Raw genomic sequence first — 19,791 nt, 5'->3', positions numbered from 1 at the left:
CGCTGAGGATGCTGTGCGTGGGAACGTCGCCACCTGGATGACCGATCCGGCCGTCACAGAGCCAATACGAGAGAAAGCGATCACATTAGCGCAAACCGGCTGGAAGTTACGTCGGAACGCGAGGATGGTCCCGTAGCACACTTGGCCGCGTGGGAGAAAGTTCGTCTCAAGTGTCAACTTCACCTCCACGGTGAGCACCTTTCAGCACCTTTTCGGCTGCTGTTGCTGCTGCGTGTGTGTCGCGCGCGGCTGCTGCTGCTGCTGCGGCTGCGGCTGCGGCGGTGGTGGAGCAGCGGCGGTGCGCGGCGCGTTTACGCCGCGGGGCCACTCGCACGGCGGACGCGGCGGCGGATCCGAGTATCAAACGGCGGGGCGAACGCACGCTACCTGCGCGACTCTCGGTGTCCTCCTTGCCGTCGTACGCGCGAGCATTGTTCTCTCGATCCCCGACTTTATTTGTCACTTCATGGTCGCTTTGATTATTTATTTCTTTTATGCACGGCTGCCAACTGCCAGTCGAAAATTCGACGGAATCGCCTGAAGCGCGCCAGACAGAGACGGGACGATGCGCCGGACGGGCGGCGGAAGCGAGACGCGCGTACCGTGTCCTCGCTCCACGCCTGCGCACTCGCCCGCGCGAGAGATCCACGCTCTTGCCGCCGCACCGTCGCCCGCGAGGGTTACTATTTTGGTCTTTCTTTGGTTATATTTTCGCCTTCTCGTCGCCTCTTTCGATCGCGGCAGCGGCGACGGTGGTGGAGGTGGTGGTGGTGGTGGTGGTGGTGGTGGTGGTGGTGGTGGTGGTGGTGGCGGCGGCGGCGGCGGCGGAAGAGAAAGAGGAGGAGGCGGAGGCGCTGCCCGATCACCTCCGTCCGTCGCGAGAGGAAAAGAGAGAAAGAGGACGCTTTTGCCCCCAGATTTTACTTTGCATTCGAATTCGCATCTGCGAATCGAAGCTTCGCGAGATCGAGTCTGGAATGCGTGCAGGGGGGCAGGAGAGCGAGTCAAGCTCTTGGCTCGGGTGGCCGATGTACTCTATCCTGCGTCACCCTGCATTCCCCGAGTTCCTGATGACGGACACCGTAGGTGTCGTGCGTTCAGATCCATAATTCCGGCGGCATTTTCAAACTCTCGGCCGACAAGAAAGCGCGAGAAACTTGCCGATTAAAATTACTCCTATTGATCCGTATCGAGCCCGTAATTGTTGGGCGTTTCTCCGCTCTTTACATATTCGTTTTTTTTCCCATTTCTATGTAATGGCAAACTTAATTGTAACTTTTGACCTTGGTTTTAACGATCAAACTTCTTTCTTTTTCTACTTTTACATTTTAAAATATACATTACATGTAAATTTATATATATATATATATATATATATATATATATATATATATGTTTGTGTGTGTGTGTGTGTATGTGTGTGTGTGTGTGTGTGTGTGTACAAAAGTATTCACATAGCGAACGATAGTTTGCGTTTTCCCAAAAGTTAACAATACGAAAGTTCGATCGCAAGTTTCGAATTTTATTACGTGATGAGAGAGATAGTATTTGGTATTTGACAGTCAATCTCAGACTGGCAAAACAAATATCTTTGTTTAATTAGATCGCCGATTTATATAGCATGAGTATTTTTATGATATTGTATGAGTTCGAGCTGTTCTAGCTTCATGAGAGAACCGCGACGTTCGGAAGATTCACGCGATAACCTAGAATAAGAATGTTTCGTTGCGCGAAACTGCACACGCTGATGATTGATTTGGATGATGATATAACGTCGATATTACGTTTGGAGTAATCGCAGAGACTCTTGGAATCTTGAAATTCACATTCACGCGACTAAATTAAACGACAAACGTACGTGTCGCATAGTTCCGTCCGATAGGAAGGTAAATATATCGAGCAATGTGCAAAGTGAAAACAAGAGAGTGTTGATTTTGCCATTTTTTAACGGTATTTTTTTACGCAAGAGAAAAGAAACAGGTTTTTTACGTAGGCCACCTTCGTAAAATTGATAATGTACTATAATATCTATATAATTTAAAGTACATGATTTTTATTGTTGTGGCGAGGCATAACCTGACTGTCGCCAAACTTTCTTCTTCAGGATTACTTAAAATTTATTATGCTGCAGCGACAGATTAATATTGCGTCAAGAGAAGATCGAGTTTTTGAAGGGATGACTCAGTTAGAGCTGGATCCTCAATTCACGCAGGGGTTGCGGCTGCTGTATTCCACCAACAAGGATTCTGCTGAACAGCTACGAGCTCTGTTAGATGAGGCAATTAAACAAAAGTACGGACCATCCAAAATGCTTTCCAATGTGCTGCATAAAAAGGTAATTGACGATTGCTTATGCTGTTGATGTAAAATTAAAGTGCGTCTAAGATTTTTATTTGTTTCCCCAGTACATGATGGAAGAGCCAGTGTTGAGCGATCACAGTAGCAGCAGCAGTAAGAAAAGCAAGAGCTCTAGCTCCTCCAAGCACTCGAACAAATCGAGCAAGAACAGCTCGCCGGTTAATTTGCCAGCGCGCGACACTCCACCGGATATTCTACAGTCCGATGATACGCTGGCGTTGGAAATTCTAGAGGATGATCTTACATGTGTTATTTGCAAGGGGATGGATGTCGGAGCGAGAAATAGACTTGTGGAATGTCAGGAGTGTCATTCTCTGTATCACCAGGAGTGCCACGTTCCCCACATCTTGGACTCGCAGATAGATAACGTGCCGAAACAAGTGTGGTATTGCTCCAACTGTTCAAAGTCTCAGGTGTGTGTATTCACCCATGTTTACAATTTGAACAGCAATCTCTTGGTTTATTATTTTATATACTACAATATTATATTTATTCATAAAAAATATATCATTTAGTTTAGTATTAATAAATTTATGTTAAATTTTAAATGAAATAATACTGTATATCATTTTACTTCGATGTTTATACAAATATTTTACTGTAGAACTCTTATTTCTTGGTTGCAATTAAATCAAGACAAAAAAATCATGTAAACCTTTTTCTAGCATTGTATGTCAAAATAAATAATGTTTTACATTTTGCTATATACATTTGATGGAATGATAAAATATATTAAAATTTTTCTTCAGTTTCTAAAATAATAACCAGTTGTAAAACTTGATTAACTGTTATAAGATTCATTTTTGAAAATATTGTATATATGCAGAATAATTTATAATGTAAGATTTATACAAAACAGTTTTCAGTATAACTGTAGAACAAATACCAAATTTTTCTAATGATTATTATATTACAGGTCTCGAAAGAAAGGAGTTCACCAAAGACTGTGATAGAAAATAAATCTAAGGAGCAGAAGAAATCTAGCTCAAGTAAGTAAAAACGTACATTTGTAACTGATACATGTAAATAAAATTGATCACTGTATTATTAATCTTTAGGCAGTGGAACTAAGGTTACACCAAATATCCATATTATCAGTGCGGATAAAAGACTGAAAGACATGATGAAGAAAGCTAAGCAGGATAAACGTAATACAGGTACTGCCACAGGTTCAAAGAGCTCTTCATCCAGTTCTCCTGCATTATCCTCAGCCAAATCTCAGGATAAATCATTATTATATAAGATAAAGTCAGGGGTAGAATAAACTGCTGATTTTATGAAATTATGAGAAAAAAATAGCAAAATAAAAAGTAAGTAGTAAGATCATATACACAGCGTATTTTAGAGAAATAATATGAAAAGTTTTATTGATAATGTAATTATTTTGTAATTAATTTTGTTAATTTAAGAGAAAAGGCGACAATTTTTATTGTTATTTTTTGTTAATATATTTACGACTGAAGAGAAAGAGAATAAGATCATGTCCCCTTATGACAAAGACAAATCCTAAATAGACGATACTAATGTGTGTATTTATATTGAAGTTTAATCTCGAATTACATTCAATCAATATTAATACAATTGGGCCTTTGTGTAGTGTCTGAATTTCTTACTGCCTATATAAATACAATTCCATATTATACAATTTATTAATAATTGTACAAACGTGCCATGTAAATTTGTTATCTTTAAGCTTTTCGTATTATTATTACAAAAATATTAAGTATGTAGAAAATAATGACATAATATTACTATAGCTAATAATTATTACACACGTAACATCATTCGTAATACAAGTCTGCGTTGATAGTTTTAATGTAAATATACAATAGATCATTTTTTTAATATCTTTTTATTGAGATATTTATAAAAGGAAAGCGATAAAATTATATAAACTTCACATATCTCAAGATTGCGTATTAATTGTACTATTTTATATATATGTATAGAGCATATACACAATTTTCGTCACCGAAACCAACGGTTTCGTACCAAATATGCTAATTTATTACCGGCGTAACGATACAACATCGACGCCGAAATTGATGGTACTGTTACAAATGCACAGTGAAAAACTATACATACGCACCAAGTACGTTCTACCGTATACAAGATATACATGTAAACTCGTGTACTCCGCGAATGCGGACGTGATTTAGTTGTGACATACAAGAACTCAAAATTAACGTAACAATTTGCGTAACATTTGACGATTCTTTTGGATAGATTATTTCCAAAAAGTTCACATTTCGCGTATCTCTGTATATTTATAGTAACGATATTTAGATCTTAGCGCATCAACGAGCTGTGATAATTTTGCATGGGCGTGCGGCGCTGTATCGTGTGTGCCCGTTCAATTACAATAAATCTTTACAAAGATTTTCCAAAAGAAAATTTAGCGCGTGAAGAACCGAAAGATCATCCGCACGTGTCCTTGCGAGCTCTCGGATAAATGGTGACAAATTATACCGACTGCAAATTATAGGACACGATCCCATGTCCTGATCGTAAGCTGATAGCAAGTCTGTACAGCTGAGACTGCGGGTGGGCAAGAATAACGAAGAGATAACGAGAATACTAGTCGTTTAGAATACCAATATATTTCTTGCGATTTTTCTTTTAAATGTAATTAATCATTTGTCCCTACGTCCCATCGAGAATTTGGCAAGAATTATTTCGTTCTCTCGAGTGTCACTTAAAGTCTACTCGTGCGTGAGATGAGGCGGAGGAGAGGAGTTGAAGTACTATATACAATGGAGGGTGAGAAAGAAAGAGAGTTATTCACGAGGGGTTGAAATTTTTCACACACAACACGCGCGCGTGCACACGCATATGTAGGTACATACACGATACATACATACATACATACGCAAGCGTAAGAGCATCGTTGCGCTTGATTCGATGAACAAGACACACACTTCTCTAGATATATACTTTTAATGGCAATCAAGATTGGTCAATGTAACGTGACATTTCCAGTAAGCAAGAAATATAACTAAAATAACATTAGATTTTAGAAATGTTGATGTCATGTATTTTTAAATGTTTTAAAATAGTATTGTATTTATAAACATTTTTAAAAAATTGATACATGATTTTTTTGAAACGTTGAGATGTTTTTAAAACATGAACTTTGACTTTAAACAAAACGTTTTTAAAATATCTCAACGTTTCGTTTAAAGTCAAAGTTTGTCCACATTGTATGTTATATAACGTTAAATACAACATACATATTTGTGAGAATGTGTATTAATTATCGTATTGACATAGTAGTAATGATTTTATGCTTACTGGATTAACGTCTTTTTTTCGTAATATCGAAATACTCGTTGGCGAAGACATTTTTTTAGTTAATTCAGAACGGAACGAAACCAATAATTATTCGATATTAATCAATTATTGCTCAACTATGTCATCAGCAACGATTAAAATAGGACTAATAAAAATGTTCTTAAAGGAAAAAATTATTGAGATTATCATTTTCATTTCTCTCTTTCTTTCTCTTTTGTCGAAGCTTAACAGTCATTTTAAATCGATATACGATGTGTTCAGATATGACACACACACACACACACACAAAACGAAGCATAACACTCTAATTTCGCTCCATCGAACGCCGCAAATCGCGACTCTTCTCAGTCTGTCACGTTATTAATTACAAACGTTGAATGCAGAATTGACAAGCTTTTCAGATGGATGGAGTAGACTTCCGACCGTACGGTCCACTGGGAAACTGCCGCGTGCCTTCCTGGTATTTATTTTAAGACGCTTGCACGAGCCATCACCTTCATAGCCACCGTTTTAATAAAATATTCAGCGGACACAGCGTATAGAGGTGGCGTCAATATTTTACCGTCCGCTTCCCTTCGACAGCGGTACATATACACATTCACATACATACACATATATATTTGCCCGCCCCTTGCTTACTATCAGTTTTATTTTTACTGCGTATAAGATGTAAAAATTGTAACGTACAAGATAAAAATTAAGAAGCGAAATTTTGGCGCGGGAAACGGATATGTAAACACGAGGCTTTCCACTTACTTTTTTTCCATGGCAGAGTTGCAAGCATTCGTACGTTCGCAAAGTATAGGGTGACGGCTATGTGGATTTTATCGGATCGCGTTCGAACGTTGCCCGACATATATCTTACATGTCAAGACAGTATCCTCCAAAATAAATTTCACGAAAATAAAAACATCCTGCGCCTGTCGCGAGGCATCCGATAATAGCGTGTACGTGTGTCTGTGTGTGTACATATGAATATATGCGCGCGACATATGTGTCTCCATGTACGTCAATCTGTACGACACAATATATTTTCCGAAGAGACGGAAAAAGAAACGCCCATATTAACGCCGTACATTTAACGCAAAATGCACGGCCAATTAGAATATGAGACGAGATTACTTGCGCGCGTAACTCCATACGCACGACGGCTATGTCTCTCTTAGCTTTTCCCCGCAATAAGAAAAGAATGCGAGGTCCCTTGAGGAAAATTTGCGGACGCGATTCGTTGATACGATCACGAGAGCCTTTCGCCCTTTAAATGCGAAACGTGGCAGTGATAAACGAAATCAGAAGGTTCTGTGCGTACATATTAAAAATTACAAAGGACGTTTTGTCACATGTAGGACTCTGTATACAGCGACGGCAATTCTCTGTCGTTGTATTTCTTCCGCGAGTACCGAAACAACGTTAACGGCAGTGCTTGTGTCAATCAGGTAATCCGCGACACGCCTTCAACCACAGCCGATCGCAGCTGCCGCGATAGTTTGTCTAATAAAAACGTGATTAGTATAATTCTGTATTAAACAATTTTTTTATTATAATAAAAAATAAGAAAAATATGTATAACTAGACACATACTATGAATTTTATTAGTAGCTTGCCATTTGTTTTCTGGCATTTTCGAGTTATATTTCCCACTAAATTGATAGTATTATTGCGACAAAGACTTTTATAACGAATCTATCGAACCCATTGTTTCAACCTCTATATTTTTTCCAGAAAACTTTTACATGCGCTACCGGTTTTTTAATAAGATTTTTTTATATTCGTAATATTCTTTTTTCTGTCATAAAGATCAAACAATAAATGTTTTATTTAAAACGCGTCGTAAAGGGAGTCCCGCTATTTTCTGAATTTTCTATCTAACGTTTTTCAAACAAAAATTATACCGGTTACGTTCTTATTAGACAGAATCCTATGCTTAACTCGCTCTCTCTCCACACTCAATTCTCTTATCTTCACACACACACACACACACACACACACACACACACACACACACACACACACACACACACACACACCCATCCACACCAATTCCTAAATATATACGTATGTATGATGTGTGTGTGTGTGTATGTGTATATATATAAGTTTGTCTTTTTTATTAAATAAACATGACGACTTATACATCGTTAGTATAAAGTGGAAACCGAAAGATATACGATACTTTCAACGCAGGACAAGGCGGGATGCAAACCCGTCGCACCGTCTCGCCCGTGGTACAATTTCGATCATTCATACAACTGTGTACTTTCGTTATCTCATGCGGATTTCGATACCGGTTCGAAATTCGTTACGGGAAAAAGCTTTATATTGTGAATGTCCGTCTCCAATTTGCGCGTACCGAATTCGAATGGAAATACAATCGCGTGCATTTCGAGAGTGTCGGATATATACATTGAACATTACGTACTGCACGACTTCGGAGTGTCGAATTCGCAGACGGGAACACAATGGCACCTCTGCATTAAGCTACATACGTAGAAAATCTATACGAAATACGGTTTGCATATGATAATCAACGTGGGAGAAATCCGATATAACAAAACGTCTGTTAATCTCGTCCAAGGAAGACCGCGTCAAGCGCCGCTAAATTCGCTCGCCACGCGCGAGGTCGGGCTTTTTCCACAACCGAGATTTAATTGAATAATTAGTGACATCGTGCGAAATCGATCATGACGACCACTTTCTAGGTGAACTCGATAATAGAGCCGCGCAGCTATTTTCAGGGGCAGCGAGACCCAGCCGGAGCGAGCGAATCTTTCATCGCGTCGAAACAGATGGCACACATACGTATGTAAGAGGTGTATAAATCCGCGTAAAATCAGAAACAGATAAACGCGGATATATGGTATTCATATACAATTGCTGATTACAAAGAATATCGTGTATACACGACAAAGTGTAAAAAAACTCACAGTTAGCACAGATTGACGTACATCCGCAGTCGCAAGTTCCAGTTTGTTCTTTATATAAATAAATACGATACACATGTAATAGAGAGAAAGGGATCTACAGGTTGCCGAATAATCACAAACGAGGGGGAGCCTGGGGACCTGGAATATCATTGAAATTACGACGCGTGACGTGTTAAGTACAAGAGCATGAGCACGTCCCCAGTCTCCCTGGACCTATGTCGACTCATCGATCAATCTTCATTGTGCCTTAATTGAACGACGAGTTTCTTTACACTGGTTCTAAACAGATTGACAGTTTGTAAAAGTGCGCAACTCGGAAAAACTTGGCAGTGCGTGTCGAATATGATCGTTACTTCATTTCCACCGGTATTATAAAAGGTTGAAAATTTCTTTAAAAAAGAAGAAAAAAGATAAATAAATGCGAGTTTTAAAAAACTTCCAGTCTTATGTTAACTAAAAAGTAAGTTAGATCCTTTGAAAGAATACTGCGTGTCATTGTGCATCGAGTGACGAGTGTCCGCCAAGATCTATTGTGACAATAGCACGTGAATCTTGGCCAGAGTACATCATTGAATACAAAACCTCTTCAATATGATCGAAATAGTCTACAATAATCTCGCAACACGATAATAAAAAGGTCCGTTTCGTTTTGCATCTGTTACACTTAATATAGCAATCATAATAGGCAGCATTAATAATTTTATATATATATATATATATATATATATATAGAGAGAGAGAGAGAAATAATAACCGTTAATAATATAATAATAATAACACAATAATATAATACAATGGAAGATAAAATTTTAGATGCTCCACAAAATGGCCTTCCTAAAAAATTATTCGCACTTCGTAAACTATCACGTACAGCAAATATAGAGAGACTCAGAAGCAAAATAAGATTAAAAAAAATTTGTTCGACATTAGACGATATACATAGGTAGGCCTAGAGTAGACTGAGCTGCTCTTATAACTTTTTAACTCTTAAAATTTTTAAACGTTACTTTAATCGCCTTAATTTAATATTATCTGTTACTCTGTCTCTCTGAATTACAAGGGTGCGTAACCCCCAACTTATAATACATATAGTCCCTCTCTAACTAGCTCACTACAATCCGTGGAGGTGTGTGTTGCGCATGATTCTTTGCTTTATATATATTTTTTATGTATATATATATATATATATATATTATATATATAACATATTAATAATTATATATATATCATAATGAAGATAGTAGGCATAGCCACTCGTGCTCGGATCACAGACTACTCGCTGCCGTACGTTGCTCCCGTACAGACAGTCTGGTGGACACTATGGCTTTCTCTCACTTATCATTAGACATGTTATTTTTTACTTTGTTATGTATCCGTATTTACGTATACACGTATAGATATCAGATCGGCCATAAAATTTACACTTTAAATTTCTAATAAGTATTTGCACCGATCCACGTCTCGGATCCTCAAAAGTCTCGACAGAGAAAACGCGACGGCGTTGTATTTTCACGCAACGCAACGTCGTAAAATAGAAGATAAAGTAAAAAGTTAAAATAACTTAGAATAACTAAATCTCTCACTCTTACACTACAATAACAATAATCACCTGCGAAAAAATATCTTACGAATTGAAATTCGAATTCGAATTCGATGAGATATATATATATATATATCTACTTTGTATAAATACTTCGCTCATTTCCTACAGAGATTTAATAAATGTCTGTCTGCGTCATAATTTAAGGATCAGAGGCGCGTACATTGCCTACCAATATCCATACATGTTTACAAGCGTATTTCGGTATGGCCAACACGTAAAGACGGTAAAATGCTACCATGAGGACTGTCTATCCTGTGACCTATCGCCTGACTAGCCCTAACGAAATCGCGTGTATCTTTCTTACGGCATTGTTATTCACACGGTGTATGTTGTAATGTGTAATATTTGTACATATGTAACGAGGTGTATCTGATGCATGAAGTGGAGGCACTAGTCAGTGTTTCTGGAGAGGTTGACGGGTCCTGGGATGGAAGTGAGGAGGGTATGTCAGCAGGCACTGGTCTCTTCTCCCTCGAGCGTGTACGCTACGTTTTCTAGTCTATGAGCTAGGTGTAGTTTGCGACAGCCCGCATCTGTCTCCAAGGCCTCTAGGATCTGCAAAGAATTTCATAAAATACCGTAATCATGATCTAACTTCATCAAAATGAGGAATTGTTGGGCGATGCTGGATCCGATTACTCACTTGTTCATAATACTTGCTGACATAGATGTAGAGCTCTTTCAGCGCCGCGATCACATCGAATTCGTTGGCGTGAGACGCGCTCAGTTGCTGCATGGCACTAGACATCTCCTGGTCGGTGATCTGCGGCAGCCTTTGCACATCCGTATAGAATCGACCCACTTTCTCGCGATAATGCGGTATGTCCTTGGCGAAGAGCAGCTTGTTAGATGGCGAGTCCTTGCCCAGTCTGTGTTCCGTCATCGAGCACGAGTCCATGAACGTCTGCGCAATCACGGAGAGACTCGAATCCACTGTCGTGGACTTGTTAATGTCGAACATGAAATCTGGATTTTTTATAAAATTAACCCAGAATCGGAGCGGCAGGCTGTTCGACTTCCACGCGTGCGCTACTTCCGGATCGACAATGCCGTGCTGCTTGGCAGCTTCGTCGAGGAGATCGAACAACCACTTGACTGCGCTAGGCAATGCCTCATTGGCGGTCAGTATGGTGTTTAGAAAATCGTCGACGAATTTTTGTACGGTACCCTTCGTTGATAGCAATCGCGTGAGGAATATTTCCGGGATTGCCTTGTGCGTTCGCTCGGGATGGTGGTGCTTGCTGCTTCCGGTGAAGCCCAAGCCGGGCGGATAGTGCACATCTTCGATGGGCCTCACCAGATGATACAATCGCTGATTACCGCCGTGGGCGCTCTCGACGTCGCCGTTCGCCGTTATGATGGGCGGCGAATGTTGAGAGTCGAAGTACAGACCGCTCACAGGATGATTGTACATTACAGGACTGATCAGCCCGTGATTGGGCGTGGATGGAAGATGCGTGGACGAACAGTGATTCGAATGTCGATGTAGATGATGCTGGTGCGACGGTTGATGATGTGGATGAATCGACGGTGGCTGCTGTTGCGGATGATAATGCGAGGGCTTGCAATTGTGACAGGGCGGCTTGCACGCCACCGAAAAGCCGTCGTTCTGCCGGGGGATCAATGACATCACCGCCGACTCTTTAACGCCGTAATGCGCCAGAGTATTTATCTTCTTCCATTCACCACAGCACTTAGTCGTGAGATCCTCGTCTTGAAGAGTCAAGTGACCACCGCGACCATGCCGCCATTCTAGATCAACATCGTGTACGGACGGCCTCAACGAAAACGGAGTGTTCTTGTACAGGGCGTCTAGAATCTTAGACTTTACCTGGCTTATAGTATCGCAGTCTAGAACCTTACACTGTATCTTCTCATCAAGATCGTCTTGCACCACGTGCAACGTGACGATCGTGTGTTCAATCTGTTCGCGCAGAAGTCTCTCCTCCGAGAGAGAATATCTCGCGTCATGCGTTATCACGTCCACCGGTCCTTTCTCTATTTGATGCTTGATCGCCTTGAACAACAAGAACAGGGACGAACCGGCGTAGTCTTTTAAATAGTTGTACATACATAGTGCCATCCAATTTGTCAGCATCTTCTCCACCACGGATTCCGTTCTCCTTAACATAAGCTGCGGATGCTTGGTATTCACCGCTTTGTCGATCAGTCTCAACAGTAGGTTCATCAGTATATCCGTGGCATATTCCATCTTACCCATTAGAACGACCATGAGTAAGGAAGCGACGTTCACTTTGTCTCTGATATTAAAGTCCTTCTGAGCTTCCAAAGTCTCTATAAACGTCAGTACAAAGTATTTATTGTTGACGAGCTGTTCGAATTGTATCATCGCCGCGTCGTAGTTGGTTCGCGAGACATTGCTGCGCGACCGCGGGTCGTTCAATATCGGATGGTCTATCACCCCGGGGAAAAACACTTTCATAATGTAGTTTTTATGATCAAGGGTAGGTATACCCGACGACTCGAGATCCGCAGTCAGATCCGTCATGTCCGTTTGCAGTTCCGCAAACGCCTGTTTGCATTCCATGCGAACATTGCTCTCGAGCGTATCCATCTGTATCTGTATCCGCTTATATTCTCGCTCCGCTTGCGTGCTTTTACGACGATATATTACCAGCACTAGGACAAATAGGAAGATGAGACCGAAGGTGCCGGCAGCGATACCGGCGATTGCTTCCGGCGGTATCGGATAAGACTTGATGACCTCGTAGCGTAGATATCCAATAGGAAAACGTAAACTTCGACCTACCCGAACCACCACCAGGGGCAGTCCACTTTCAGTTTTGATGCCGAGTTCGTCCGTGTCGGCGGGCTGTTGATCCGGCGGCGTGCAAACCAGTTGCGTGAGAGCGAGCGATGTTACGTTGCAGGGCATTATACCAACGGTCACATTTACATCGGATTCGTCGCTGGCATAGTTGAGATTCTCGCCCTCAATCACCAGCGTGTCTCCCTTGTACAACTTGACGTTTCGCGGAAATGGAAAAAACTTGGGGTCCTCAACGTAGAGTAGTCGATTACGGAGACTCTGCTTCTCCAAATCCCTCACGCTTTCCACGTTATCCATGATAAAAGCGATCTTGAGAGACAGTTGGGATTCCTTGAGTCTCAATGAGTGCGGCGACGAAGTGCCTTGAGCAGTGGTAGTTGTGGAACGCTCGCTGCGTCGGATCAAAATAAATCTCTTGGCAACGCTCGGACTCGGACATTCCATTTGCGTAGGATTCAGGACGGTGCAAACGGTTCTGTTTACCGGCAACTGCTCGTTATCGAAGTAAACTTCCATCTCAGGTTTCTGAATAGTGTCTAAGTTCGTGCCGTGTACTGTGATCATGCGGCCGCCCGAAGCAAAGCTCCTCAACGGCTTGATCTCCATGATGGTCGGATCATGTGTATAATTGTACGGATTATTCATAAGAGTACGGTTCGCTCCGTCTATGCTGAGGGTTAGCCTGTGAACTCGCCTGACTCGGCCCGACTTGCTGGTAACGCAAGTTAGCCTGGTGCTGCTCGCTTGAGTTGCGTTCACGTGACACGGCAACTCGTCCAGATACGCCGATATCGTGCTACCGATGTTAAGATACTTACCAGTAATGGCCAGTTGCGTGCCACCGCTCTGCGGCCCAACCGATGGATACACGCCCGACAAACGAATGTCTTTGTAATTGAATAGCACTGCGCTCTCTGTATACCCAGCGTCGTTTCCGACCACAACGGACGCCGCGTCTGTGGCCTCGTGCCGGCCGGTGCGGCAAACAATGCGTACCGACACTTCATAGTCCACCAGAGTGCACGGAGTGTTGCCAATGTGTATCTTACCCTCCACGTCACTCTCTTTTAGCCCAAGATTGCTACCCTCGATCGTCACCAGCGTCCCACCCTCGATCGGACCGCTTAGCGGCTTAATCATGTCTATTCGGGGCTTCGGACACTCGGTGAACGGCGACTGTAGACACGAATGTCGGTACACGCAGCTATTCCCGCACCAAGTGCATTCGAACCGAGTGTCTCGGGTCACGCATAAAGAACAATCCGCGTGTTCGCGATGCGAACCGAGCACTTCACACTTGTACAAAATTATCGTAGTCTTGTCTACATGGTGATTCGTGTTCCAGACAACTGTTACCTCGGCCTCGTACTCGCCACTGACCGCTTCGTAAGAATACACAGTCTTGTCGCACACAATGAAACGACTACTGTCCACGCGAGCTTGTACCTTCAGATTAGCACCCTCGATGCTGACAATGCACTGGAATCCACTGTGGCCTACTTGCGGATGCGGCAAGTTTTCCACCTCGAGCACTATTTCCTTAGGCACACTATTTGGCAGCATCAACGGCTCTTTGCGTTCCATGAATCTCGGACAGTATTGCGCGCCATGTGCGGCGAGATTAGCTGGGTTTTGCTAAACAAAAAAAAAACAAAAAAAAAAGATATTTATTACAATGAGAGTTATACAATAAATAAAAAATATATGCAATAGATGAAAAAAAACTTACGTTTTCTCCTGATATAATGCCCTGACAGCTGGTATTATGGGTGCACTTGTTATCGTAAACGCACCAACTACACGCCCATTGCGACTTTACGCACTCGGTGCACACCGTGTGTCTCGAACAATCGAAAAACGCAAAGTTGCGCGAAACAAAATCTTTGTTTGTTTCACTCGATCGTACGGATAGTGGTACGAGCACGTGATCAGCGCCCTCGGGTATGCTGGGTCTCTCTGCAACGGGTGGTGTTGGGCAGGAAAGTCCGAAACCAGTCATCAGCGCGTCTATTGGCTCGGCGTTACCAAAAACGCACTTGTAATTAGCGCCCGTGGGTAATTCCGGCAAAGTTCTAATTGTTAATTGCACCGTGGTCATTTGATTAATGGGCATACGGTCAGGTAAAACTTGTTCGAAATCGATGCACTGTTGCCCCGTGCCCAGGGACAACCATCGTGGACTGCTGTGACTTGCCTTCTGACAATCCCCTCTCACGGTACATCTGTGTGAGCAAAAAAATATTATTACAACATAGATATAGCTAGTAACACAAATTCATTCAACATATTTGCAAGAAATATAAAATCTGTGTGCAATGTAATCACTCAACTTTTTGTACAACAAATTTACCTCTTTTCCAAGGAGCACCAGCCACAGTAAGGATCTTTTGCATCCAGACAACTACTGCAATTGGTATAACCATTACAATGCTCCACTTTGACCTTCGATATCTTCGAGTTGGATAATACGTAGATATATTTGCCTTCCGGCGAAATAAGCGTGTCAGGCAACAGCTTTTGTCCCTTATCAATAGTAACACTTTCATAGACGAATGCCTCAACTCCAGACAGTAAGACCTTCTTGAGAACGCCATCGTTCGTGCCGAAAAATGCTACGGTGTGACTCTCGGTATTGGCGATACTTATCGAGGTAATGAACGTGTCGGGAAAATGCAGGATAGCCTGACCCGTAATTGGCGATACACCCGAAATTTTTAATCCGACTTCGCAGAAATTGAGAATATTTCCTGTAGTCTGCAAGGCAAAATAATATAATCCATAAAAAATAACAAAATATAGCTTCTAACGCATATTCCTCCTATTGATTAATTTTTACTTACACCGGCAGTCGGACATTTTCCGTCTTGTATAGGTCCGCTGACGTAACCCATATTTCGATACTTGATGCTACCATTGAAGCACATGTGAATATTTTCATTGAACTTTGTCTCGATGTCTTGCAGGCTGTAGATGCAAACCGCTGAACGTGGCAAAGGCTCATTCGTGATGCCCCTACTGGGCGAAAACACGGAAATAAATACCGGATCGCCAACGGAGATACCCAATTGCATTGCCAGATCGCTGCCTGCTGCCGCGACCTTCGCGTCCTGTACCAAGTTGTAATGGTGTTGTTTCCCATCTCCCAGATCGACTGTACATTGTAGAGTCACTTCGGTATAACTGTCGTAATTTGGATCGCTGATACAACTCCGCGCCAGTCTGGAGATGTATCCCAGTTCCTCTTGCTCGGGTAGATACGACTGCTTCTGCACCAGAACGAAGTACGCGTAGTCACTCGCGTTAAACCCGTACACGTATTTCACCAGAAAGTGATCTCGATACTTGACGTCGATGTATACAATCGATTGTTTATTGAATGTGTACTCTGCGAAATCCAACTTATCAAGATTTCTGCTAGAGATAGCGGGCACGTCGTGACGATAATCACCCTTGTTGGTGAACGTCGTTCCGACGTAGAGTATGTTCGTCTGTCCCCATGGATTGTATTTCTCAGGTCCGATGAAAGCGTAAGTAGACGAGTTTTCGTCATTAGCAGCCACACTAAGAGGAATGAACTCTGGCTTAATGGATATGTTGGACATTTTGTATTTTTCGCAAGCGCCTTGAAGAAGGGAGCCACAGGCGATTAACATCTGCGACTCGAGATCGGCGATAAGTAGCTTGTTGACATTATCCATCAAAGAAGTAGCTATCTCTCTTGAGTTGCAACCTGTTGCATGACACTGAGGATTGTCTAGTCTCGGTCCTAAAATAAGAAAGAGTTAATTTTTCATCTAACATAGTGCAAATCATCTTATATCATGTTGAGAAGAGAAAAAATTAAAACCTGTTGAGACATATTCCTCTAATTTGAGATTCGAGTCGAGTTGAAAGAGTCTGTTAATCGCCCCTCCATAGAGTCTTCCTGAGGAAGGATCTATAGTGAGATGATTAAATCTCAAAGCTCCCTCTCTGGTTGCATTGGCATCCAAGGAAAAATGTCCGTATTGTTGTCCATTTTCCACAGGAAACTGTGCTACTATATGTGGGGATTTGTTATCCTGTATTGGTAAAATGGTGCTAGCAGGAGTGTCTATCGCTGCAGTCGCCAATATCACTAGGAACCATGTAGCAATGGACATGGATGAGAAGGATAATCGATGAAGGAGCGGCGGTGACAGCGGCACTTGTAGAGGCGTCACTGTAGGTGATTTGGGAAATGACTGGGTAAGTCCCAGGAATCTCATGGTGTGTATGCGACAGCTGACAAAGCACGTGCGCACACGCTACGCGTGTGCGTCAGTGCATATGCAGGTCTAGGAAAGGAAATGTGAAAGGTACGGTGTCAGGGTATGTGCCCTGCTGCTGATGGAGAGCCAGTGTTAACTCAATACTACCAGCTATGTTCGAGCACAGGCACTGATGTGCCAATCATTGTCTGACATCCCTGAAACATTACAAATAAATTACATTAAATGAGCATGAAAGAATTATAATCAGTTTATATTTGCAATATGGATATTTTTTTGTCTAACATAAGTTTTTTAGCCCATTCTAAGCTTTCAAAAAAATTGAAAAAAAATCAAAATTATTCTTCAGCATTTTTACTGCATTACCGAATCGGTTTTTAACTTTAAACTTAAAACCTTGATTTAATAAAAATTAAAATTTGTGCAATAAAATTTGAGGGTAAAATTTTGCTTCCTCAAAAAAATCCAGATTGCAAACGATTATTCCACATGTTTTTTATTTATTTAAAATTATCTCGACACCTCACGCGCACTTCAATTTTGCATCTGTTTACTATTACTCCCACAAATATATTTCAATCTTCAATTTTGTTTCTAAATACCGACCATACATCAACGTGCTACCCGCGCTGAACGGAACTACTCCAAACACAGACTTTCGGAATAACCTTAAAAAGCGTACGGCAGCGGTTTTAAGAAAATCCATACGTGGGGAGGGGAGGGGGACGTTAAAAAAAAGAGCATGAATCGTGTCGCAAGCCTACGTCGAATGTTAGGAGCGTCTGGACCTGGACGAAACACCAATCGGATGCCGAGCGGCGCGTACATGCTGGCAACGCATTTCCGTTCGAGAGATTTCTTGTCGACGAGCAGCGTGAATAGATGAACAGGAGGCTCGTCGAGGTCACCTAACAATGAAGAAGCACAACGGCACAGCGGGGCAGATGGCTCCGCGCATTTCGGGTAACACCGTAACACGCACCGCCCTTCATTAGCGTGGCCATCAGTAGCTGCACTTGACAGCTAAGGCCACTGTCTTCGCACAAAGGCAAGGATACTCTCCATCAACCCCGTTCCGTCGCCCCTCCCTCACCGCCACCTCTTCTTCTACCCATTCCCGTGACGATCACACGTCGCCTATCAAAACACGGGCAAGCGGTGACGAATTAGCGATCGCGCGTAACACGCCGAGACGCGGCAGGAATCCGATCGCAGAAAGTCGAGAATGGAAGAATGGAACGCCGAGCGCACGCGAGAAAGAGAGAAAGAGAGAGAGAGAGAGAGAGAGAGAGAGAGAGAGAGAGAGAGAGAGAGAGAGAGGAGGGGAGGGGGGGGGAGAAAGAACAGAGAAAAGGGCCGATGGCGCGAGCGTGAGACGCGACACGACATGCTGGCCGTCGCGGAGCTGAGCGCGAGCGACGATATCGGGCGAGACGCCAGGGCCGCCACCGACACCGCCACCTCGTATCTGCTCGTACCTCTTCTACTCGCATACGCGCGGCTACAAGCGTGAGAATTTACCTTGCTCGCACAACGACGTGGTCTGGCTACGGCACATCGCGGACGTGCGTCATGCTCGATCGGCTGGAGGAGGCTCCCGGCTCGCTCGCGCAGAGAGGCAAGCACTGGTCGCCACCACGAACGGGCTGTCGCTGTTGCTGCCACTGCCGTCGCCGTCGCTGTCGCCGCCGCCACCGCCACCGTCACCGTCACCGTCACCGTCACCGCCGCCACCACACACGCACAGCACCGCCCGGAGTATGCCACCGGATGATGATCCGCGACGCTCGCGTACCACCTCGATAGCATAAGTCGGCGCCGCGGTCGTCCGTGTCGCCTCACCACAACACAACACTGCAAACGGCGGAGTCGGGATCAGCCGCCATTAAAATTCGTCCGACACACGGAGGCCGCTGCACGAGTTTAGAGCTTTAGAGGCGCGAGTCAGCGCGAATCGGGGGCCGTGGCTACGGGCTACGGCATGCGCCGCCGCTGTTCCGTCTCACACACTCTCTCTCTCTTTTTCTCACCCCTTTTCGACTCTCCTTTCTATCCACCCTCGACGAGGCGGATTCCACAATCCACCGAACTCTACATCTACACTCTTTACTCTCAGAGCACGTACCTCCTTCCTCGATCGTTTGTCTCCCTTTCACTTCCGCACGCACTCGACTCGCGTGTGCACGCACACCTATGTACGATATACGGGATGACTCAATTTTTCTCTTTTTCATTAGAGATACTTCTCCGCGAAGTTGATAGTAATATTTTGTCGAAAGAATATGGGAAAATTAGGCTTGGAAATTTTTTTATTCTGAAAATTAGATGGCCACATTTTTTTGTTACTAGGTTCACACGTTAACGTGAACTTTCAGATGACTCAATAAACGTGTTTTTACCTGCGTTTTCCAAGTTTCGAGTCTCTTCCCAGTTCGATCAAAATTTGTCTTAGTACCAGAGCTATTATAAATTCATGACGACGCAATTACAATTGGTCTTAATTAGGCTTCGATATCTTTCGTTAAATGACAGGTACACGATTTTTCTGGGATATCGGGTATTTATCTCTGTAAA

General features: G+C 42.9%; 2 protein-coding genes across 6 annotated transcripts; one reads left to right on the top strand and one right to left on the bottom strand.

The window, feature by feature from the left end:
* Window positions 1–797: 797 nt before the first annotated feature.
* LOC105829235 (integrator complex subunit 12) lies at window positions 798–4,982 on the top strand. Of its 3 annotated transcripts, none has more exons than XM_012667934.3 (5): window positions 798–1,082; window positions 2,132–2,335; window positions 2,406–2,771; window positions 3,275–3,347; window positions 3,417–4,982. In XM_012667934.3, exons 1-5 carry the CDS (start codon window positions 978–980, stop codon window positions 3,620–3,622), a joined length of 954 nt encoding a protein of 317 aa, XP_012523388.1. In that variant the 5' UTR covers window positions 798–977; the 3' UTR covers window positions 3,623–4,982. The 3 variants fall into 3 exon arrangements, with proteins under 3 accessions (XP_012523388.1, XP_012523389.1, XP_012523390.1); XM_012667935.3 differs by lacking the exon at window positions 798–1,082 and adding an exon at window positions 1,427–1,886 and having other exon boundaries at window positions 2,105–2,335; XM_012667936.3 differs by lacking the exon at window positions 798–1,082 and adding an exon at window positions 1,428–1,886.
* On the bottom strand, window positions 3,891–18,849 carry LOC105829236 (plexin-B). 3 transcript variants are annotated; one of them, XM_012667938.3, is made up of 7 exons: window positions 18,739–18,849; window positions 16,815–17,414; window positions 15,808–16,733; window positions 15,318–15,721; window positions 14,697–15,189; window positions 10,820–14,602; window positions 10,624–10,731 (listed from the first exon to the last, which is right to left on the bottom strand). In XM_012667938.3, the coding sequence occupies exons 2-7, from the start codon at window positions 17,212–17,214 to the stop codon at window positions 10,624–10,626; spliced, it is 6,114 nt and encodes a 2,037-aa protein (XP_012523392.1). In that variant the 5' UTR covers window positions 17,215–17,414; window positions 18,739–18,849. The 3 variants fall into 3 exon arrangements, with proteins under 3 accessions (XP_036141870.1, XP_012523392.1, XP_012523393.1); XM_012667939.3 differs by lacking the exon at window positions 18,739–18,849 and adding an exon at window positions 17,982–18,730; XM_036285977.1 differs by lacking the exon at window positions 18,739–18,849 and having other exon boundaries at window positions 3,891–10,731; window positions 16,815–17,214.
* Between the last annotated feature and the right edge of the window lie 942 nt (window positions 18,850–19,791).

This window comes from Monomorium pharaonis, chromosome 4 (genome assembly GCF_013373865.1).
Source record: "Monomorium pharaonis isolate MP-MQ-018 chromosome 4, ASM1337386v2, whole genome shotgun sequence".
Taxonomy (NCBI): domain Eukaryota; kingdom Metazoa; phylum Arthropoda; class Insecta; order Hymenoptera; family Formicidae; genus Monomorium; species Monomorium pharaonis.
This window is presented reverse-complemented; position numbering and strand designations above follow the sequence as displayed.